The sequence below is a fragment of the Thunnus thynnus genome, chromosome 3 (assembly GCF_963924715.1).
Source record: "Thunnus thynnus chromosome 3, fThuThy2.1, whole genome shotgun sequence".
NCBI lineage: Eukaryota > Metazoa > Chordata > Actinopteri > Scombriformes > Scombridae > Thunnus > Thunnus thynnus.
Window position 1 is genome coordinate 18,030,110 of NC_089519.1, and position 23,783 is coordinate 18,053,892.

At 39.5% G+C, this 23,783-nt stretch overlaps 1 protein-coding gene across 1 annotated transcript; it reads right to left on the minus strand.

Annotated features, from left to right (window-relative positions):
* Window positions 1-217: 217 nt before the first annotated feature.
* On the minus strand, window positions 218-11,708 carry LOC137179674 (CD48 antigen-like). Its single transcript, XM_067584526.1, has 4 exons — window positions 11,563-11,708; window positions 9,567-9,896; window positions 1,920-2,207; window positions 218-1,566 (listed from the first exon to the last, which is right to left on the minus strand). The coding sequence occupies exons 1-4, from the start codon at window positions 11,609-11,611 to the stop codon at window positions 1,463-1,465; spliced, it is 771 nt and encodes a 256-aa protein (XP_067440627.1). The 5' UTR covers window positions 11,612-11,708; the 3' UTR covers window positions 218-1,462.
* Window positions 11,709-23,783: the final 12,075 nt, after the last annotated feature.

Here is a 23,783-nt window from a genome sequence, read left to right on the forward strand (position 1 = left end):
TTCACTAAATCTGAACCATTACCACTCTGTTATTCAATAAACAGTACTAAGTTGACCTTTGCAAAATTCAATATAATTTATAATCTAAATAAATTTAAAACTAATGTCAGCCTTTCCCAAAGGAGGGGTCTTTGCTTACCTTAAAGGAATACCAAAGGACCTCAGAGATGAGCACAAGTCAGGAACTTTGGTTGGAGTGTATAAAAATACAAACCAGTTTGGTTGGAGTGTATAAAAATACAAACCAGTTTTATTTGGTTTTACAAAATAAGCAATGTGAGGATGCAAAAAGTAAAATACAAACAACGTAAGCAAAAATTAAAAAGCAAAAAGCTAAAAGACTAAAGAGAGTGTCAAAGATATCTCTGAAAAGGAGGTTCCGCAAAAAGAAAAAGGAACTGGACCTCGAGCTACTCTTGGCTTTTCATTTTATAACTCTACAACTTCCTCTTATTTGTATTACCACATATCGCTTATCTCCAGGACATCTATCAGTTCTATGCTGATGTTACATGATTTTACACAAAATAGTGACCTTTTCTTTATCTGTCACTTACATCACACTACGTGGAACTTTTGAACTTCTTCTTATTTACATTTGAGAATAAAATCTAGGGATGTCTGCTAGGTGCAGAAAACACAGCTTCTCCTTTGCCTCAGATTATCTGACGGTTGCCTAAGTTGTCGATGTTTGTTTGTGTTTGTTTTAGTCATTAAACTAGACATTTTTCTGTAATTAGTGGCCCAATTCTTGTAGTGACCTATTTTGCAAAACTATTGTAGCTCTTGAACATAGTCTGCAATTGCAACCAAATTTAGATGAAAGATGGAGGTATCAACTCCAAGTGATCCTTTAACATTTGATGGCATTTCACATATGAATTGTACCAAAACATCACAAAGGTAAAGAATAAAGTTGGGAATATTCTATGATTTTCTCTTTGTCATTAAATCCCATTAAAAGACCAAAAACCAACAATGTGTTAGTGCGTGTCTTAATACTGTCTGACTTCTATTCCCTGTCTGTGGCTCTCAACCCCAAGCTTATTGGTTCCTACTTAAGAAGTAAATCTAAAAATTCACTCACAAATGTGTCATTTTCAAAAAGTCTCGAATAGCTGGGCCAATAGACTTTGTTGGGGACTATTTTCAGTGGGGGATTAATACACATATGATGCTGAGTGAGTATTTCTGGTAGCAGGGTAATGTATATGGGATTGAGTCAAAACAATATTTTGATGTTTACATGGGATTTGTTGACAAATAAGAAAAATATAGAATATGACCAGACTTCCTTCCCTTTAATTTACTATAAATCAGTGGCATATAGTCTGACTCACCTAAAAATTTGAAGTGTTCATTTTTGTTCAAATTACTAACATCCCTGGACAGTATTAACAGTCTGTGTGTTTTTGATGGCGATGGCAGTGTGTACTGACGGTCCTCAGGGTCCCAGTTAGTTTCATCTTCGGAGTCTCATGTGGTCCACGATGAGAAAAATCAAAGCCATGCCGACTACAGCAGAGATAACCAGTCGTACTGTGGCTTCAGTCTGACACCAGCTCTCTAAGGGATTGAGATGAAAAGAAACAGTACAGCTTGGACCTATAAAGATACTCTCATTGATTTTGTTATAGTGCCAAAATCCCAAATGTTAACTTTATCATTCTTAAACAAATTCAGGAAGTTCAGATTTAAATTATAATTTTTGATTTTTTTTTCACTGAGATTATTCAGAAATCATAGAATGATGCCAAAAAATTCATTACCTTAAGTTTTTACTAATTGTAGCATCCTAAAGTCACACAATCTTGGTGATTATCTACTGAACATCTACATTACCTTGCTTTTCTCAACCACAAATGGGATAGAGACAGAAAGGAAGAGCATTGTGTCCCAGTGTTTTGTCATCATCATACCTTCATTCTTCAGACATGTGTCCTCTGTATGAAGTTTGGTGGCCTTTTCTTCCACAGGATTTTCAGCCAAGCAGCTGTAGTTGTCTCCATCATGATACTGTATCTCCAGAGGAAGAAAAACCCTGGTAGAAAGATTAGGACTGCTTGTAGTTTTCAGTCTCTCTCTCCCTCTGAACCAGGACAGGATCAGCTCTCTGCTGTTTTCCACAGAACACTCCACTGTGAGTGAACTACATCTTGTGTTGACCAAAGATGCATTGACCTTTATGGTTGGAGGGGAGACAGAGCCTGTGGGAAAGACAAATAATGAAAAATGTAATGTCATGAGTGCCACTGAGAGCTTTCTGGTATAGCTAGAGATGTGGGAAAAATCTACAGGCATCATTCTGTGAAAAAAAAATCTGAAGTTCAGCTGTAGTGAATAAGTCTGAATTAGACAAATTAGGTGGGCAAGTTACAGTCTTTTTGGTACAAAATTCACTCTTTATATTCTATCCCTCCACTGAAGCTCAACAAGGAAACTCTCTGTGAAAACAAATAGAGGGATATTTGTACTAAACTACTATAGCTTTGGTGAATACCCTCTTACTTTGTCTAAGACAGACTGCTGAGGCCTCATATTAGCTTCAGCTGAACTATAGAACTGGATTTTGTCCGAAGTCTCTTAAAATGGAAGCATGTTAGGAAGGAATCTCTTGATATCCATTATAGACAGAAGGAACAATTCAAGCAACCAAAAGCCCTCTCAATGTACTAAGGGCATGTGACCTTTGTGTGGCTTGAAAAAATGTGAATTTTCAACTTATTATTACCTACATTACTAACTCTTGACCTTGTGCTGTCTTATAGTGTTTCTCTAAATAATATTAAATTGCTATATTTTAATGTCTCTGATCACAAAGCTGTGATTTTTCATACCTTGCTCCCACTTCCTGCTCATAAGCCATCTACCTGTATCCGCTCTTGGTCAGCTAGCAGTTTTTGCAAAAAGTTCTTAGCTGCTTTGGCCAGTAATACCCTTAATCAGAAGGGTCTCTCTGTAAACATGTAGAACATGTCAGACTATCCTTAAAGAGGCAATGTATGAGAGCTGAGCGAAAAAGGGAAGAAAGACAAACTCAAGGTATCTCTCAATATCCTTAAAAGCTTGATGTTGGCCTATCAGCATGCAGTTAAGGTAGCAAGGTAGATCGCTAGATATCCTATTTTTCCAATCTGATTGCTAGTAGCTGCCACAACCCTAGGGTTTTACTCATCATAGTCAGCCTATGGAAGCCTCCACTGAGAAATGTGAGCAGTTGAACAGTACACCTGTGACGAGAAATACCCTCATCTGTACTGAACCCTCCACCAGTATGCCTCACTTTAAGCAAATTTCTATGTTAGACTAAGAAGAGTTAAACTCCCACTTAAATTCTTCCCTGTCAATTAGACATTATCCCCACTAGATTTCTGAAAGACCTACACTTGACTATCTTGTTTTGAATAATTTAACCAATTTGAAACTTACCTTTTTTATCCAAATTTTTTTTTTAAAGTTTGTCGACTCTCAGTTAATCTCACATATGAATAACCAACAGCCTACTGCTCGCTGCTGACTCTAGGGCCTTTTCAGTTTTAATTCCACTCAATTGGAATACTGTGTTGGCATTAAGGACACTGCTCATGCCTGGTTTTGCTCTTACCTCTCTAAACAGATCATTCTCTGTTGTAATGGGAGAATTTTCCTCAGCTCCAGCCCCCCTCTCATGTGGTGTTCCCCAGGGGTCAATTCTTGGTCCTATATCATTTTCTTTTTATATGCTTCCTTTGGGTCAGATCATCCATAACCATAATATCAATTTCCACTGTTATGCGGATGACACCCAACTTATGTTCTGCTTACTGGTAGTGACACAGACAAATTCTCATGTTATGGCGTGTCTCTCTGATATCAAATGCTGGATGTCACAAAACTTCCTCTGGCTCAATTAGTCCAAACTGACAGCCTTTTATTCGGTCCCCCTTATCTGACCGGTCACTTGAAAAAGAAATCTTGGGAATCTGTCCTCCAACATTAAGCACTTTGCCTGCAATTTTGGTGTGATCTTTGACTTTGAGCTTTGTTTTGACATACAAATCACCAAGGCAGTACAATCATGCTTTCTCCAAATTAGGAACATTGTAAAAGTTAAAAGTCTTTTATCTCAAGAGGACTTTGAAAAAGTTATCCATGCATTCATCACGACTGGATTATTGTAATTACCTATATTTGAGGCTCAGCCAAAAGGCCATTTCCTGTCTCCAGCTCATAAACTCGTAAACTCGGCTGCCAGACTTTTAACAAATTACAAAAGGTAACCAGGTGTTTTCCATTAGAGCTCTGCAGCTGTGGAACTCCCTAACTGTTTGCAAACTCTTTTAAATCTCTTCTCAGATATTACTTTTACAGGAAGGCTTTTTTAGTAAATCTGTTGTTTGTCAAGTTTCTGTTCCTCGTTTATCACTTTTTAGGGACAGGGCCCAAAAGGCAGAGTACTACTGTAAAACAGTAGTCCTCACCTAAGGGCGAGGACCCTATTGTTTTTCGTGCGTTTGTTTCTTTCTTTCTTTATTATTATGCCACTTAAACCCTAAATTTGACCCCCTAAACATGCTCAAAAACTCACCAAATTTGGCATGCACATCAGGTCTGGTGAAAAATTTGATAAAATGTAAAAATTAACCCCTAAAGTGCCAAAATGTGCTCTCTAGCACCACCTATGTAACTAAAATGGCCGCCATGGCCCGTACGAATGTTGGAGAGAGATCAAACCAAAACTCAATTATTTGTCTCATCAAGACCTACAAATCATACACTGACAACCCTGACCTAAATCCAACATGAAGTCCGCAATCTCAATATCAAAATAAGACTTTGCCCCAATTTTGGACCCCGCACAAACGCTATCTCCTCCGAGGGTGTTAATGGTATCATACATACATGACTTACTGAAAAACACTGTGCTGAAAAAAAGTTGTTAAAAACTTTGTTAAAAACTTTGTAATAACTCGAACCGTTTTATAAGCCCTGAAAGTTGTAGTGCCACTTCACACCTTACAATGTAAACCAATGGGGAGGCAATCCCTGAAAGTTGTAGTGCCACATTGCACCTTACAATGTAAACCAATGGGGAGGCAATCTATGGGCATGAACTTTGTGTCAAACAGATGCTTCTGACATCTAAACTATAAGTCTGACTACTTTCAAACCCGTATCAATGGATTCGCAACGAAATTTCCTACTAAAATATGATTTTTAATGTTGGATTTGGCCAAAGTAATTGCATTTATGAGGAGATTTCACAAAAAGTGTACTCTAAAATCCTGCTCTCCAACTGCTCCTGGTGATGTCACTCCCTCAGTGCTGTGGAACATTCCGCAATACACACTATAAAATCACAGGAGGAGCAAGAAAAGACTTTAAAACTCACACTCTAATATATCAAAAACAATAAAAGATAGAAAACACATGTAAATTCAAGATTTGTAGGTCAAAGTCTTGTGACTCATTTAAAGTTCAAATGAAGTTTGTATCTAAAGCTATGTGGAGGCAGTAAATTATCAAAAAGGTGTGGGTTCGCTCACACTCTCCATTCAAATATGAGTATTTTTCTGTGTCCAGCTGCAGTTACTCATTGTCTCTACTCACCTGACAGTACACATTTTAAACACACTTTCAAAGTAAAAGCACACCACACTTGTAAGAAATATCCCTCATTTTTAAAAAGCAAAATGATCCGATCCCGACGGGCCAGAGTGCGAGGTCCCAACCAACGCTGCTTGCAGCTTTAATATTTCACTTGTCCTTATTATACACTTTGTTTTATCAGGTCTTATGTTCTGTGTTTTAATGATATTTTTGTTGTTTTTATCCTAACTGTGTGTACTATTTTATCTTGCTCTGTAAAGTACTTTGTAACTGTGTACTGAAAAGTGAAAAGTTTTATTACAAAAATAACATTTTTGGGTAAGTTTGCTTTTGGAGTCAGCTTATTTGTTAGCATATTCTATAATCCTGTTGATGAAAACTTCAGTGATTTAAAGCCTCTGTTTCCTCACAGAATATGCGGTTGTTTGACATCCTGCAGTTAGCATTAACATTAGCCTGCAGCAGCCCCTCAATGGAAACTGTTGCAAAGTGAATCAGATGGAATTAAAAGTGTTAGATAATCTCAAAGAAGCTATACTTTTGATCATATTTTTGTGTTTTGTTTATCCCACTAAAATAATGACACAGACTACTTCAGTGTGTTATTGCATATGTCTATAACTTCTTAAATAAGATACTTAATATGTTTGCTGTGAGTTTGGTTACATATCATTTATGATCTCGAAAGTAACGTTGTCAAAACATATAACAGACTGCCTTCGTTGTCATTTGGAACATTTTAGAAAGTAGAGCATAATAACTTGTTAATCTTGCACCACAACAGCAAGACAAATTCCTTGTATGTGCAAACCTACCTGGCAATAACCTTGCTATGATTCTGATTCTGATCTAGACATATAGGATTTATAAAGCTACAGAATCTATGCTGTATATATAAACATTAACAGAGTAGCTGAAAAGACCTGATGATGATGGTAACAACATATTTTGATATTGCTGGAACACCCAGAGAGTCCAGCTGACGTCCAGGTAACATCCCAAGATCTCAATGGTTAGTGGGTTTTTCCTCGTGTCTTATTGCGTTACCTCTCTCCTGGCTTGTGGTGTGGTTTTGTGGCACTGAACCAAGAGTTCCTGCTAAATTCTTGTTTTGTAATATTATTTATTGCTTGATTAGTTTTCATTGTCATAATTCTATATCTGCCTAATCTATGTCTCTGTTTGTGTTTTTTCTCTCTCTTGCTCACTTATAATTAATGGTGGTTGAATCCTTTAGTTTGTGTTTTATGCTTTTTGTAAGCCCTGTATCACAATTTGTCTAATTTACTGATTTTTGTTGTTTTTTTTTTTTTTGAAGTTGTATGAAAGTATAAAAGTAAACGTAGAGTAATTATGAAGAATCAATCAACTTATTACACTGTATATCATTATAAAAATATTACATTTTTGGATTGTAATGTAACCCGTATTTTCATGTTGTTGCTGGTTAAAGTGGGGCTTATTTTAACTGCTTTACATGCTTTTGTGTAGTAATCTATAATAACAATACATCAGATTTTAGAGAATGATCATATTATTGTAAAATAAAAACAAAGTAAGATTGTTAATACTGAAGCATCAGTGTGTAAGCAGCATGTAACTGTTGTAGCTGCTAGAGGTGGAGCTAGTTTGAACTATTTTATATACAGTTAGCTAGTTTAGTCCAGTGGCTCCCAATCTAGGGGTCAGGCCCATCCAAAGGGTCATCAGATAAATCTAAAGGGTCATGATGATCAATGGGAGAGGAAAGAAGAAAAAAGAAAGTTCTGATACACAAATCTGTTTTCTTGGATATTTGGTAAACTATTGGGTCATTTGAAAATGTATTTAAATGAAACCATGTGAGAAGTTTAGAGGGAAAAATAACTGTTTGGTGGACCTGTTGACCCCAAGAACACACTGCATTTTTAAAGACATCAAAAGCCAACAAGGTTGGCTTTAACAATGTGTTGTATTTTAAAAGCTTTTTATATTATCCATTGTGTCAAATCTTCATTGGAAAAGTAACTAAAGCTGTCAAATAAATGTAGTGGGGTAGAAAGTACATTTCCCTCTGAAATGTAGTGGGGTGGAAGTATAAAGTAGCATCAAATAAAAATACTCAAGTCAGTTAGTCAAAATCTGGATAGCTGGTTTATATGTCATGGCCTAAAAATAGGCTATATTCAGTGTCTGATGCAAATGTCCGCAAAACATGTAACATTGTTAATCATGGGGAAACCGCATGTTTGCGTCAGCACAATCAGAGACAAAGAGATACACTTTCACACCTTTAGTCTGTCTTGGAAATGTAAGGTGCTGCATGTAGAGAAGGTTTGGGGGATGGTTTGAGGAGTGACTTCACTTTATTCAAAGCTTGTAGCTTCTGTATTCTTGGAGCAGAGATCCAGCTTTGCTCTATGTGTATATGATGCACCATGACATAACGCACACTGATAATTCTCTTCGCGTTTCTTTGCGATAACACAGTTTAACTGTTGTCACTAACCTATATTTGTCATGCTCTCCACTTCTGACCCCTCCCAGTGCGTGTGGGTGTGTCTCTCTCTCTCTCTCTATGCCTAAATACAGGAGTGGAGACAGGTGTGTGGAAGTCGACCAGCTGCCATCCATCAGGAGTTCTGCTGAAATATCGGGTTCAACCTCCTACTCACTGCCAGATTGTAGACTCTGTTTGTCACAGTCAGTCGTGCTTCCAGCCTAGTTACTTTACCACGGTTCAGTTTCTACAGCATTGCTAATCCCTGTTTCTCTGTTCCTACAGTTTGCCTTCACCTGACTCCGGCTCCTGTCTCCTGCCCTCCTGCCTCGCCTGCTCGGCACATCCCCCTGCCTGGCTCCCCTCTCCATTCCCTCTGCCCAGTCTCACGCCCAGCCCAAGCTCCAGGTTCCCGGCTACCAGTCCATCCCCCTGCCCGATTCCCCTCTCCATTCCCTCTGCCCAGCCTCACGCCCAGCCCAAGCTCCAGGTTCCCGGCTACCAGCCCAGACCCTGGCCCAAGCCTCCCAGCTATAACTTTGCAAATAAATTATACGCTGCTTGCTACCTCCTGCCTCAGTGTCCTGCTCTTGGGTTCGCTAACCTAGCCCTAACAGTATTGTTTACTTTGACAGACAACTTCATGATCGTACAATGGAGATTTGAAGATGAGTTTAGATGACCTGAAAACATTGTTTTTTGACACATAAACTGTCATTATTTTCTTTCTTTTTTCAGATTTAATCGGTTTATGTGGCAGTTGAGATAGTAATATCCATCAACACGTACTGATTCCCATTGTTCCACTATAAGGGCCCATCAGTGCGATTCTTCACGGGGACACCCAGCCCCCGCAATGCAGACATACACACACACACATACTTAAATCCTCAACTGTGGACTGATGGATTTAACTTCTAACAAAGTATGGTCTATATAGTTTGTGTTGCCCCACCATGGATTTAATTATTATTGGTTAAAGAGAGGGAGACAGCTGTGTGCACCATGCGCTCTCATGGTATAAGCTTGAGGGGCTAATGAGGGGCTAGTCTTGCATGCAGCCAATTTGGTTTAATACACATGGTTTGTTGCAAATGTCTTTGTAATAATTCCATAACTTTGTGACAACAGATGAAGTGTGTGAGTTCAGATTACTCATAAACTGGACTGCTGCAATATTAAACTGAAGGAAGTAGTCAATTTAACCCACACCACGTGTTTCTCTTTTATTTGATTGTTTTATCTAAACCATGATCTTTCCCTAAACCTAACCAAGTGTTTTTTGTGCCTAAACCTAACAAGACCTTAACCATAGAATTGACAGCTATAGCATGCAATCAATTATAAAGAATTGTTGTAGCTCATCTTTAGTGTCTGTATGAATCCACTGATATTTTCTTTAATCCCTGTGAACACATTCATGAGTCTTATATGACCTTGTAAAACTGAGTGACTTCCATTCCCATTTCCACTGAGAAGAATTGTAAGATCTACTCACTGTAGACAGTAAGGTGGAAATTCTGGAATAAGATGGTGCTGCCAATGGACTGCCACATGTAAACCCCAGAGTCACTGAGTCTGAGGTTTGTGATGGTCAGAGCTCCACTCCAACTGTCCAGCTGCAGTCTGCCTCTGAAACGCTCATCATACTCACTCCTCACCTCTCTGCTCTTCACAATGGCAATACGCATGTTTGGATTTTCAGTTCCAAAAGTCCACACTATCTGGATGTTACTGTAGCTTCCGCTTTCTCTTGTCTTTAAGGTGACAGTTGCTCCCTCTCTTGCAGCTACCTCATTTTCACCTGCCCACACACACGACAGCAGAACTGAAAGAGAGAAGGTGTTAATGTGACGTGAGATTGCTTTGTTCCTGATGAAACTGTGGGCCTCTGTGACAGTTTGATGACAAGATTAGATCAGAGCTGCAAAATGCTCACAGAAATGCTATTGAAAACTACATTTAAAATCAATTAATCAAAAAACAGGGGGAACATGCCAATTCCCTTATTTGATCAGTCCTCACTCCTTACTCAACCTGGAAGTCATTCTGGTCCACCATCATGAAGGCTGTTCCAAAGCGCATTTCTGCTCTGAGGAACGAGGAGCGAGGAGGGATCTCTGAGGAGCCATGAGCGTGGATACCATTCTTGTATGACCAATATGCTTCAATATTACCGAGTATTGAATAGTATAGTGTCAATTGATACCATAGGTACCATAGGTAGAGCCCTGTTCAGATATGGAATACATCACATTTCAGGCTTCATCTGTTAAAGCTATTGCTTTTGTAGTTCAGACATAGGTGTATATGTTTGTTTTGATTTTATTCAGACATCTGCAGAAGTCTCAGAAGCTGAAATCTAAAAACCTTGTCACATAAATCGGAAACTATTTGCATAGCTATACAAAGGTTTCATGAGATGACATACAAACAGGCAATAAGTTAAAGAAAAAACCTGAATACATAACTGGAGACACATAATGAATGAGGATGCTTCCAGGTCAAGAGGGCTCACTGATTGGTTTGGTGATGTGAATTATATGCTATGACCTTCACAGTCACCAGATCTCGACACAACTCGAACAGCTATGAGAGATTTTGGAGCAACGTGTTAGACAGCCACCACAACCACCAAATGAGGGAATATGTTTTGGAAGAATGCGGTTCATCCCTCCAGTAGAGTTCACTTACTCAAGAAGCACTGAAGCTGTTCTGGAAGCTGACCTGTGACCCGTGTGTTTTTTTTTTCTTTCATTTGTCACCCATTTGTTTGTCTTTCTATGATGGGTGAACTGACCCTTTAAGCACCTGTTGCTACATTGACAATTTAGAGGATGACGCATTTACAGAGAAGAAAAAATGAGATTGAGTACAGAGGGAGAAATGATGAGATTATAAGGTTGTTTCTGGTGTAGACAAGATAGTTCTGATAGTAGACAAGATGCAAATAGTTAAAAAATACAAGTGAACCCGTTTCCTCTCGATCACTTCAGAAATCCAAATGTGAGTCAGATATATGGTTGCACAACCCTGACCATGAAACAAATCTCACTTTTATTACTGTTAATTCAGACTGTGTTAAATATACAGTTAAAGCAAAAAAAATCTAATAAACAAGCAGTCTGCAGTGGACTTAATACAGACGAAGATGGAAAAACTAGTTAACCACAACGTTTGTGGCTGCTACAGGTCATCTCTGCACAGGATGCGAGGTAGCTTATGTTCAACACTGCTTATTTCTAAAATAGCAGATTAAAGCTTTTTATGTTAGAATGCAGTAAAGGTACAAATGGAAAAGCAGCCTTCAGTCAATTGAAAACTGCTGTATTAAACCTCAAATATTAAATTGACACTTGATGAACAAAGTCTTTCATTTCTTAAAAAGCATATTGTAACATGTATCATTTGTACTTTACAGGAATGTCATGATTATTAAACAATACAAAAACTGGAGATTCACTGATAATTAAACAAGCATGTTTATGGCTTACCTGATGTGAAATAGACAGCAAAATGCTTTCTTCTTAATTGAGGCTCCATATTGTGTGTATATCCTCTGTCAGTATGTAACAACAGATTTGGTGACAATACCAGATGTGTGGTGCTGTCAGAGTGTTTATTTCCGGTGTCTAGATTTCCTTCAAGCAGCTCCATCTTGAGGCTGTTTTTGTTCACTGATGCATATAACAGGGCCTCAGCAGCAATACTTTTAGAAAACAAGATGGCTGAATCTCCTTACATTACAAAATACAATACAACTATTTTATCTGACAAAATTAAGAGAGTCCCACATTCTCAATTAGCAAGTTTCTAGCAGACAGCATCATGGTGGGAGTGGTATTCATGGTTAGTTTTAAAAGAGGGCAACCATTTTCAGGTCTATCATATGTAAAGTCAGTCATTCAGATTATACTATTTCAGGTGTGGTTAATGCATAACTTGAATTCAATTCAATTCAATTTAATTTTATTCATATAGTGCCAAATCACAACAAAATTCATCTCGGGGCACTTTTCACATGGAGCAGGTCTAGACCGTACTCTTTAATTTACAGAGAGAGAGACCCAACAATTCCCCCAAGAAACCTCAAGCAGAAGATTCTTTGCTGATGATGTTACAATTTCTGACTTATTTTGACTCCGTCATTTCATCTGCCCCTTGCTCCTTGAATCCAGAGTCCATCCACGTTTTTTGTATTAGATTTCCATAAGCCTCATCAGCTCAGACACAGTACTGCTGTACTGGACACTAAATAAAACATAAAATAAGATTAATGATATAAAAATATCTATGGTAACCAGGGGAGTAAAAAGAAGATGTCATTATAAAATCTGTAGTCTGGCCAAAAAATGCACAGAGATTGCTCATGACTTCCTACTAGAATGACTGAATGCATGACCACAGGCCTGGGTAGTGATATGTGTTCTGTGCAGGAAATTATTTTTTATTAGTGTTATTTAGAGTTGCCTTTGACTGTACATACCGTATACCGTCTTTTCGATTAACACACACACACACACACACACACACACACACACACACACACACACACAAACAAACATATATTTATTATGAATGAAAACTTTGAGATCTCTACTAGATCTTAAAATTAAGCTCTAGGGGGTGTGTAATGACTGAATTAAATGTCTGATTGAGAATTGAATTATGACATTAATATCATGTGTGGAGATAAATAAAAAAACATTACAATGGTTTTGAATTAGCTAAGGGCAGTGTATTGGGTGTGTAGAGGGCACTCACATAATGGTTTACTGAAAAAAACACACAGGCCCCACAGTAATGCAGTGAACCACCTGCTTAATGGCAGTTGATAGTAAATGCAGATGACTTGCAGGTAGCTGCAAATCTTGGTTTCCTGTTATTTCTTGTATGAGACAACAGCACTGGGCACACAGAAACAACCACATCCTGACCTCCTCAGTGCATGTGTGTGTGTCACTGTTTCCCATGTGTACTGGTTTTATGTGCGCCTCCTTTCTGTTCCCTTTTGTTCATGAGTGTTCTTTTTCAGGAAACCTGATTACATCTACACATATGTCAATTTCTTGTAGTATCAGTAACCATCAATGGTAAGCCCGCACTGCAGACACCTCCACTTCAAGAAAGAAATGTAAATAAATGACAGAATGTTGCTGAGAAACCAATGTAAACACAATGTATTTGTATGGATTTTTCTATACCATAAATACTACAATGACCTTCAGTGTGTCAAAAATGACAATGAGCTCTACCTGTATTTTTTTACATTTACATGTAGTTTTGGTATTTACTAGTAACATTAGTGTACTGTTCCACGCATAATATGTTTTGTCTCTTGAATCAGTGTCATCTAGAGACAGTTCTGTGACTCGTGAATGGACTTCAACACTTCAGTATCATTGTCATCTTTATCGGGGACAAGGTGGCGTCTGTTGTGTCGTTCCACTTTCAGAGATATTTTAATGTCCATGACTTGTTTTCTAATATAGTGTTTCCATTTTATAATCAATCTACACATGCACATAGACATGCAGTGTGCATGCACACCCCATGGTGAACACACACACACACACACACACACACACACACACACACAATGCACTGCCAACTATAATAACTATAAACTTAACTATGAATAACTAATAACTATTGGTATAATAAAGTTCTATTCTATTCTGCGGTAAAGTTAGAAATTTGGTGAACACTGTTTAAAGCTTTCGCAACTTAGTTATGTCCCACAATGTGTTCACCTTTCTTGCTTCATTTTAGTGGTCTGAATGTCAGGGAATGAAAGCCACCGGAAACTGTTGGGCTGAGCAAAAAGACTACATGGAGGAGGTGTTTTCCGATCTAACAGCGCTTTGCTCCAACCATTCTGCTCAAAACACATTGGTTCCTATGCAGCTATGATTTGTGTTACGATTCAGGACTTTGCTGAAAACATATGGGGCTTAAGCCCTTTAAAGCCACCCCTGGTGCTGCCTATGTGTGTAATGATAGTAAAGATGGTTGGGTGTTCTAGAAACAAACCCCTTTGGAAGCATGAATAGCGAAAAAAAACATAGCACATAAAATGGAACCTGGAGGCCAAAAGAGGAAGACAAACAGTTATAAGCACAACCTGAAACGTATCTACCTTGGAGATAAACTACCAAAAAGCCTTAACCTGAATATTAACCCCATTTGCTGAGGTCCAAGAGAATACGATAGTCATATATTTCAAAGACAGCAGAGAGGTCTAACAGAATTACAGCAAGAATTCCAAAGAAAAGCAGAGAAACAGAGATCAGCAATGTGAGAATACCGTTTTTTTTCCCCAGTACCTTGAAGTGACAGTCGGATGCAATGGAGTACTAAGTAGATTAGTTTTTTTGATAAAAGGTTTTATCACTACATGTTCAAACAAGGATAGGACATAACCATGACCTGAAGCAGTTTATTAGGGACCAAGCCCAAAAGGCAGAGGACTACTGTAAGACAGTAGTCCTCGCCTAAGGGTGAGGACCCTATTGTTAGGGCCTGAGCCCAAAGGGCGAAGACCCTATTGTTTTTCGTGTGTTTGTTTCTTTCTTATTCTTTCTTTATTAATACGCCACTTCAACCCTAAATTTGACCCCCTAAACATGCTCAAAAACTCACCAAATTTGGCACACACATCAGGTCTGGTGAAAAATTTGATAAAATGTAAAAATTCACCCCCAAAGTGCCAAAATGTGCTCGAGAGCACCACCTATGTATCTAAAATGGCCGCCACGGCCCGTAGGAATGTCGTAGAGAGATCAAACCAAAACTCAATTATTCATCTCATCAAGACCTACAAATCATATGCTGACACCCCTGACCTAAATCCAACAGGAAGTCCGCAGTTCACCCATGAAAGTATGATTTTGTGCCAATTTTGGACCTTGAATAAACGCTATCTCCTCCTAGGGCGTTAATTGTATCGGCTCCAAACTTTAATACATGACTTATCACACTGTGCTGAACAAAAGTTATTAAAAATTTTGTAATAACTCGAACAGTTTAGATCTAGTAAGCCCTGAAAGTTGGAGTGCCACATCACACCTTACAATGTAAACCAATGGGGAGGCAATCTCTGGGCATGGACTTTGTGCCAAACTGGGGCGTCTGATGTCTAAACTATAAATCCGACCACTTTCAAACCTGTATCAATGGATTCGCAACGAAAATTCCTACAAAAAAATGTGATTTTTATGTAGGATTTGGCCAAAGTCATGGGATTTATGAGGATATTTCACAAGAAGAGCGCTCTGAAATCCATCTCTCCAGCTGAGAGGGAGAAAGAGAGAATGAGAGTAACTCCAGTTACTTAGTGTTTCTACACATCTGACAGCAGTGTTCAATCCTTACTTTTTTTCAAGGAGTACATGTGCTCCTAAATGAAAAATATTAGGAGCACACATATAACTTTAGGAGCACACTGAAAAATGTTCAAGTAACAGTTTATTAAAGAAAACAATTCATTACATACATATTTACAATTTATCACATACATATTTAAACTCTTTTTGTGTGTGTGTGTATGTAAATCAAAATTTATGTTGTTTTTAGGGGTGCTCAGTTATGGCAAAAATCATAATCACAATTATTTTTGTTCAATATTGAGATCATGATTATTTAAAATGATGACTTTTTGACTGTCATTTTTGCCAGTTGCCGATGTTGATATATGCACATATTTTTTCCACAGAAAATTCTCATCCTCACACAATTGAGATTTGATGTTTCGCCATGACAGAGGAAGTTGCTATAACTTTATTGTAAATGCTCCAGTCTGCACCAAACTTTACATGGTTGATAAGACTCCCGGCCTGAACACGTGTACATGACAATATTCCATCAGTGATGTAAAGCAGCCCCAACAGCGGGCAAAATAGTGGACAAAGGAAGTGATGTTTATCTCTTTCTTGTACTGTCTGAAAACAGCCCGGGTCTGAAGACATCTACATGCCCGTCACAGAAGCCCTTCGATTGCGTCGCGGCCCGACGTGCACAAGGGCGCAAAGGCCTGTTCAACGCTGCTTGCAGCTTTAATTAGGGCCTGAGCCCAAAGGGCGAAGACCCCATTGTTTTTCGTGTGTTTGTTTCTTTCTTATTATTATTAGGGCCTGAGCCCAAAGGGCGAAGACCCTATTGTTTTTCGTGCGTTTGTTTCTTTCTTATTATTCTTTCTTTATTAATCCGCCACTTTAACTCTAAATTTGACCCCCTAAACATGCTCAAAAACTCACCAAATTTGGCACGCACATCAGGTCTGGTAAAAAATTTGATAAAATGTAAAAATTAACCCCCGAAGTGCCAAAATGTGCTCTCTAGCGCCACCTATGTATCTAAAACGGCCGCCACGGCCCGTAGGAATGTCGTAGAGAGATCGAACCAAAACTCAATTATTCGTCTCATCAAGACCTACAAATCATACGCTGACACCCCTGACCTAAATCCAACAGGAAGTCTGCAATCAGCTTTTCAAAATAAGACTTTGCCCCAATTTTGGCCCCCGAACAAACGCTATCTCCTCCGAGGGCGTTAATGGTATCGGCTTCAAACTTTAATACATGACTTATCACACTGTGTTGAGCAAAAGTTATTAAAAACTTTGTAATAACTCGAACGGTTTAGATTTAGTAAGCCCTGAAAGTTGGAGTGCGACATTACACCTTACAATGTAAACCAATGGGGAGGCAATCTCTGGGCATGGACTTTGTGCCAAACTGGGGCATCTGGCGTCTAAACTATAAGTCCGACCACTTTCAAACCTGTATCAGTGGATTCGCGACGAAAATTCCTACAACAAAATGTGATTTTTATGTAGGATTTGGCCAAAGTTATGGGATTTATGAGGATATTTCACAAGAAGCGTTCTCTAATATCCTCCTCTCCAACTGCTCCTGGTGATGTCACTCCCTCAGTGCTCTGAAACATTCCGCAATACACACTCATTATAAAATCACAGGAGGAGCAAGAAAAGACTTTAAAACTCACACTCTAATATCTCAAAAACAATAAAAGATAGAAAACACATGTAAATTCAAGATTTGTAGGTCAAAGTCTCGTGGCTCATTTAAAGTTCAAATGAAGTTTGTATCTAAAATTATGTGGAAGCAGTAAATGTTCAAAAAGGTGTGGGTTCGCTCACACTCTCCATTCAAATATATGAGTATTTTTCTGTGTCCAGCTGCAGTTACTTATTGTCTGTACACACCTGACAGTACACATGTCAATCAAACTTTCAAAATAAAAGCACACCACACTTGTAAGAAATATCCCTCATTTTTAAAAAGCGTGATCTGATCCCGACGGGCCAGAGTGCAACAGAAAGTATCATGTGTCGTTCTTTGTTGTATTACTCCTAGGAAATTTGGCCGATGCACCTGAAATTGACTCAGCTAAGATGTAAGACCTTGGTGATGCTACATTGGGCAGGTCATGACCCATGACCAAACGCCGTTGCCATGGCGACACATCCTTCGCCATGAAATACAATGCTGTATTTTAGGGATAAGGGATGGGTGTATAATCACAAAACTTGGCACACATGTCTGGAGTGACACCAGTTAAAATCCTCGATACTTCATTTGCATAGACGTGACAATATGGCTCAACAGCGCCCCCTTGAAAATTTCAAAATTGTAGCCCCGCCTTCCAGATTAACCTAGGAAAAAGAAATTCGGGAGGCTTATGTATCATGTGAAGACGCACAAAAAAGCCTCTTGGAGCCATATTGTAAGTCCTACAGGAAGTCGGCCATCTTGATAAAAGTGGTCATTTTTCGCGTTTATGTATCTCATCATTGTCCGCAATCTCAATTTCAAAATATGATTTTGTGCCAATTTTGGACCTTGAATAAACGCTATCTCCTCCTAGGGCGTTAATGGTATCGGCTTCAAACTTTAATACTTAACTTATCACACTGTGTTGAGCAAAAGTTATTAAAAACTTTGTAATAACTCGAACGGTTTAGATTTAGTAAGCCCTGAAAGTTGGAGTGCGACATTACACCTTACAATGTAAACCAATGGGGAGGCAATCTCTGGGCATGGACTTTGTGCCAAACTGGGGCATCTGGCGTCTAAACTATAAGTCCGACCACTTTCAAACCTGTATCAATGGATTCGCGAGAATTGGGTGGAGCAGCAGGTTCGTTATGTAGTTTATTAGACAGACAGGAATAATGTGTAGGATTTAATCATTGGTTCACAGCCTGAAGCGGAGGGTGGCAGTAATGCACCTAATATTCTGGTTGTCAATCATTGTTATAAACCAGAAATAGGAGGGTAAAATATTTTCCCGCACAGAGTGGTACATCCTGTCAGCCGAGGGATTTCCTATCTGTGCAGCTGAACACAGCAGTTCTCTACGTACTGTTTTACCGTGATGGTCACGGTGTTTTTTCCGTAGGTTTCACTCACTCAGCTGGCCAACAGACCCGCTGGTTCTCTCCACCTTAACCTAAATAACATATCGGGGCTCGGTGCTCCGGTTGGATCTAAACAGATAGCCAGGGTTAGCTAAGAGGCTAGCAGAGGCTAACTGGTTGTGCTTCTTTCCGGTCATGCTGCAGTTAACGCTCCGCTGCTGCCTGTTTGCTGCCTGTTAGTTGTGTTCACCACGCTAGACTATTTTGTGTTTGTCTCGCTCGGGACTACTGTGTTTGTGCTGCCTTGAGTGAGAAAGTAAACTGATTTGTCGATCTGAAACCAGACAACGTGCGTTACAGACTGCCGTCCATACGTGCGCTCTCTGTGGAAAAAGAACCGCTTCTCTCCCTCTCACGATCGCTTTCCCTCCTCCCTCTCTTGTGACTAACACCACACTCGCGCGCACAGATACACGCACCGACATCGTTTTGCACATCTGATTGTCAGATAACGTCGGACAAAAGTGTCCAACCTGCAAGTGTCCAACCCTGTGCAAAGCTGTTTGTGTTTTGTTTGGTAGAATTAGATTTTAGAATAGCTATTTATTGAATGAAGCATTTGTTAACTTTTTTAATTTTGCTAAGTTTCATAAACACTGTTATATCTTTAAAGAGAAGTTCTTTAGTCATTATTGGTAACATATTGTGAAAAGTGGCTGATTGAAGGAGTCAGAGCTCGAATTCAACCGTTCTTTGTTTACCCTTGAATGTTGATATCTCTCAGATATGAACATTCTAGGTGAACTCCCATTTATGAGATTACCTTGTTCGGTTATTAGTCCCGGTTTCCGGGTGGTGCTCCGTATTTGTTAGTTCATATTAATAATTCTGTTAATTGTTATAATTATTTATTATTGATAATTGATAATTATAGCAACTGTGTTCCTTGCAGATCCTACAGTTGGTGCCTGAATTATTGATTAAGGTGAACAATATTTTGATTTCATAATCTATAATTACCCATAATTGTCTGTGAACAGAGGGGTGGGCTCACAGAGAGACACTGGTTAGTATTGTGTGTCTAAAGACTCTCACACTGATCATCTCCAAACGTTTTCTTGGTTCCCAGAAGCTTAGCTGACTGCGCCGCGGCCTGCTGTGCGCAAGGGTGCGAAGGCCCGTTCAACGCTGCTTGCAGCTTTAATTAGGGCCTGAGCCCAAAGGGCGAAGACCCTATTGTTTTTCTTTATTAATACGCAAACTTTAACTCTAAATTTGACCCCCTAAACATGCTCAAAAACTCACCAAATTTGGCACGCACATCAGGTCTGGTAAAAAATTTGATAAAATGTAAAAATTCACCCCCGAAGTGCCAAAATGTGCTCGAGAGCGCCACCTATGTATCTAAAACGGCTGCCACGGCTCGTAGGAATGTCGTAGAGAGATCGAACCAAAACTCAATTATTCGTCTCATCAAGACCTACAAATCATACACTGACACCCCTGACCTAAATCCAACAGGAAGTCCGCAATGTCAATTTCAAAATACGAATTTTTGCCAATTTTGGACCTTGAATAAACGCTATCTCCTCCTAGGGCGTTAATGGTATCGGCTTCAAACTTTGATACATGACTTACCACACTGTGTTGAGCAAAAGTTATTAAAAACTTTGTAATAACTCGAACGGTTTAGATTTAGTAAGCCCTGAAAGTTGGAGTGTGACATTACACCTTACAATGTAAACCAATGGGGGGGCAATCTCTGGGCATGGACTTTGTGCCAAACTGGGGCATCTGGCGTCTAAACTATAAGTCCGACCACTTTCAAACCTGTATCAATGGATTCGCGATGAAAATTCCTACAAAAAAATGTGATTTTTATGTAGGATTTGGCCAAAGTTATGGGATTTATGAGGACATTTCACAAGAAAGATCACTTTGAAATCTTTCCTTCCAACTGAGAGGGAGAGAGAGAATGGGAGGGGGGGGATGGGTAAAGTAAACATCTACTGCCTGTGACAGAAGCCACTGGACTGGTCACACTCCACTTACTTAGTGCTTCTACACATCTGACAGCAGTGTTCAATCCTTACTTCTTTTCAAGGAGTACATGTGCTCCTAAATGAAAGAAATTAGGAGCATACATATAACTTTAGGAGCACACTGAAAAATGTTCAAGTAAGAGTTTCTTAAAGAAAACAATTCATTAAAACATATTTACAATTGATCACATACATATTTAAACTCTGTGTGTGTGTGTGTATGTAAATCACAATTTGCTGTTTTTAGGGGTGCTTGATTATGGCAAAAATTATAATCACGATCATTTTTGTTCAATATTGAGATCATGATTATTTAACATGATTACTTTTTGACTGTCATCTTTTCCAATTGCTGTTGTTCATACATGCACATATTTTTTCTAACTTGGCTGAGGAGACTATTACACATGTAATCATATATTGTAGTAATGATCAAGAAAAACTATAGCCTATATGAGGGAAAAACTCAGGAAGGCTGGAGTTCCGCAGCTCCGCATTAAAACTGTAATGGACCTGCCATGAGGGTGGAGCAAACTCCATTTCCAAGGATGCTTTGCGATTTTCACACCTCAGCAGGGAAGCAGTCCACATCGGTCCCTCATTGGCGGAGACGCTCCTGCACAGCGGAGGGTCCTGATGACGCAGCCATGATATCACCATCCCTTTATAAGCAAGCACGCCCAAAATACACGTCTTTCCCATGTCACTGAGCTAGGGGTAACTCCTGTTCCCCTGTGAGTTAGCTTGACTACCCCACGAACATGTTTTCCCCTCATCGAAGACTCCCCTCGTCGGACGAGACGAGACTTTGCCCGTGTTCACCCGAACACATTCCTGGATCCGAGAGAGACCGCTGCTGCAACCAGCGTCCTCAAATTTCCCCGAGAAAGAAGAAATAAAGTTACTTCGGGATAACGTGGACCGGCTCTGCCCTGCTCGTTTTCGCCGAGTCGACTCTGCTGTTCTCTCCGCCACTCCACTCAGATCCAGCTGCCGTAATTTTCGCCGACCGTGCGAGAACGGCACCGTCTGCCTCTGAGCCAAGAACAAAGTTGGACATAAAGACGGACTACACACACACACACACCCTGCTCGCTTTCTGAAGCGACCAAGTAAGAGGCATAAGTCTGGGCATAGGCAGTGTTAGTTGTGTGTTCTTTTCAGCATCAGTTGCTGTTGTTTAGCATTTAGCTTTTAAGCTGTATTGCTATTGTTCTTGTTGTGTGAGTTGACGGACCGCTGAGTCCATTTTTCTCTGCTTTACTGTGAGGAGTATTTTAAGTTTGCTGCCTGTTAGTTGTGTTCACCACGCTAGACTATTTTGTGTTTTTCCCGGTCGGGACCACTGCTACTTTTGTGCCACTGTGAGTGAGAAAGTAAATTGATTTGTCGATCAGAAACCAGACAACGTACGTTACAGACTGCCGTCCGTACGTGCGCTCTCTGTGGACAAAAGCTTCTCTCCCTCTCACGATCGCTTTCCCTCCTCCCTCTCTTGCGACTAACACACACACTCACACGCGCGCACAGACACACGCACCGACATCTTTTTACACATCTGATGGTCAGATAACATCGGACAAAGCTTTGCGTTGTCTTTCCTTATCCGTCATCAGACACGTGTGTTTTTCACGAATTGGGTGAGAGCAAGACGCCGACCACCAGTCACCTTGTTTTCGTCTAGCCAAGACACCGACGTACTTCTGCCATTCGGGTCTCGCGTCACGCACGCACGCGCGCTCACGCACACACACACACACACACACGTCCAACCCTGTATATAGCTGTTTGTGTTTTGTTTGGTAGAATTAGATTGAATAATTTATTGAATGAAGCATTTGTTAACTTTATTAATTTTGCTAAGTTGAATAAACACTGTTATATCTTTAAAGAGAAGTTCTTTTGTCATTATTGTGTAACATATTATGAAAAGTGGCTGATTGAAGGAGTCAGACCTCGAATTCAACCCTTATTTGTTCACCCTTGAATCTTTATCTCTCAGATATTAACATTCTAGGTGAACTCCCATTTATGAGACTACCTTGTTCGGTTATTGGTCCCGGTTTCCGGGTGGTGCTTCGTATCTGTTAGTTCATATTAATAATTCTGTTAATTGTTATAATTAATTATTATTGATAATTGATAATTATAGCAAATAATCAACTGTGTTCCTCGCAGATCCTACAGTTGGTACCTGAATTATTGATTAAGGTTAACAATATTTTGATTTCATAATTCATAATTGTCTGTGAACAGAGGGGTGGGCTCACAGAGAGACACTGGTTAGTATTGTGTGTCAAAAGACTCTCACACTGATCATCTCCAAACGTTTTCTTGGTTCCCAGAAGCTTAGGTGACTGCGCCGCGGCCGATGTGCGCAAGGGCGTGAAGGCCCGTTCAACGCTGCTTGCAGCTTTAATTCTTTATTAATACGCCACTTCAACCCTAAATTTGACCCCCTAAACATGCTCAAAAACTCACCAAATTTGGCACGCACATCAGGTCTGGTGAAAACTTTGATAAAATGTAAAAATTAACCCCCAAAGTGCCAAAATGTGCTCGAGAGCGCCACCTACGTATCTACAATGGCCGCTAGGGCCCGTAGGAATGTCGTAGAGAGATTAAACCAAAACTCAAGTATTCGTCTCATCAAGACCTATAAATCATATGCTGACACCCCTGACCTAAATCCAACAGGAAGTCCGCAATTAGCCTTTCAAAATAAGACTGTGCCCCAATTTTGGCCCCCTAACAAACGCTATCTCCTCCAAGGGTGTTAATGGTATTGGCTTCAAACTTTAATAGGTGACTTATGACACTATGCCGAAAAAAATTTGTGAAAAACTTTGTAATAACTCAAACGGTTTGGATTTAATAAGCCCTGAAAGTTGCAGTGCCACATCACACCTTACAATGTAAACCAATGGGGAGGCAATCTATAGGCATGAACTTTGTGTCAAACAGAGGCTTCTGACGTCTAAACTATAAGTCGGACCACTTTCAAACCTGTATCAATGGATTTGCAACGGAATTTCCTACCAAAAAATATGATTTTTAATGTAAGCTTTGACCAAAGTAATGGGGTTTATGAGGAGATTTCACAAAAAGTTTACTCTAAAATCCTCCTCTCCAACTGCTCCTGGTGATGTCACTCCCTCAGTGCTGTGAAACATTCCGCAATACACACTCATTATAAAATCACAAGAGGAGCAAGAAAAGACTTTAAAACTCACACTCTAATATCTCAAAAACAATAAAAGATAGAAAAAACATGTAAATTCAAGATTTGTAG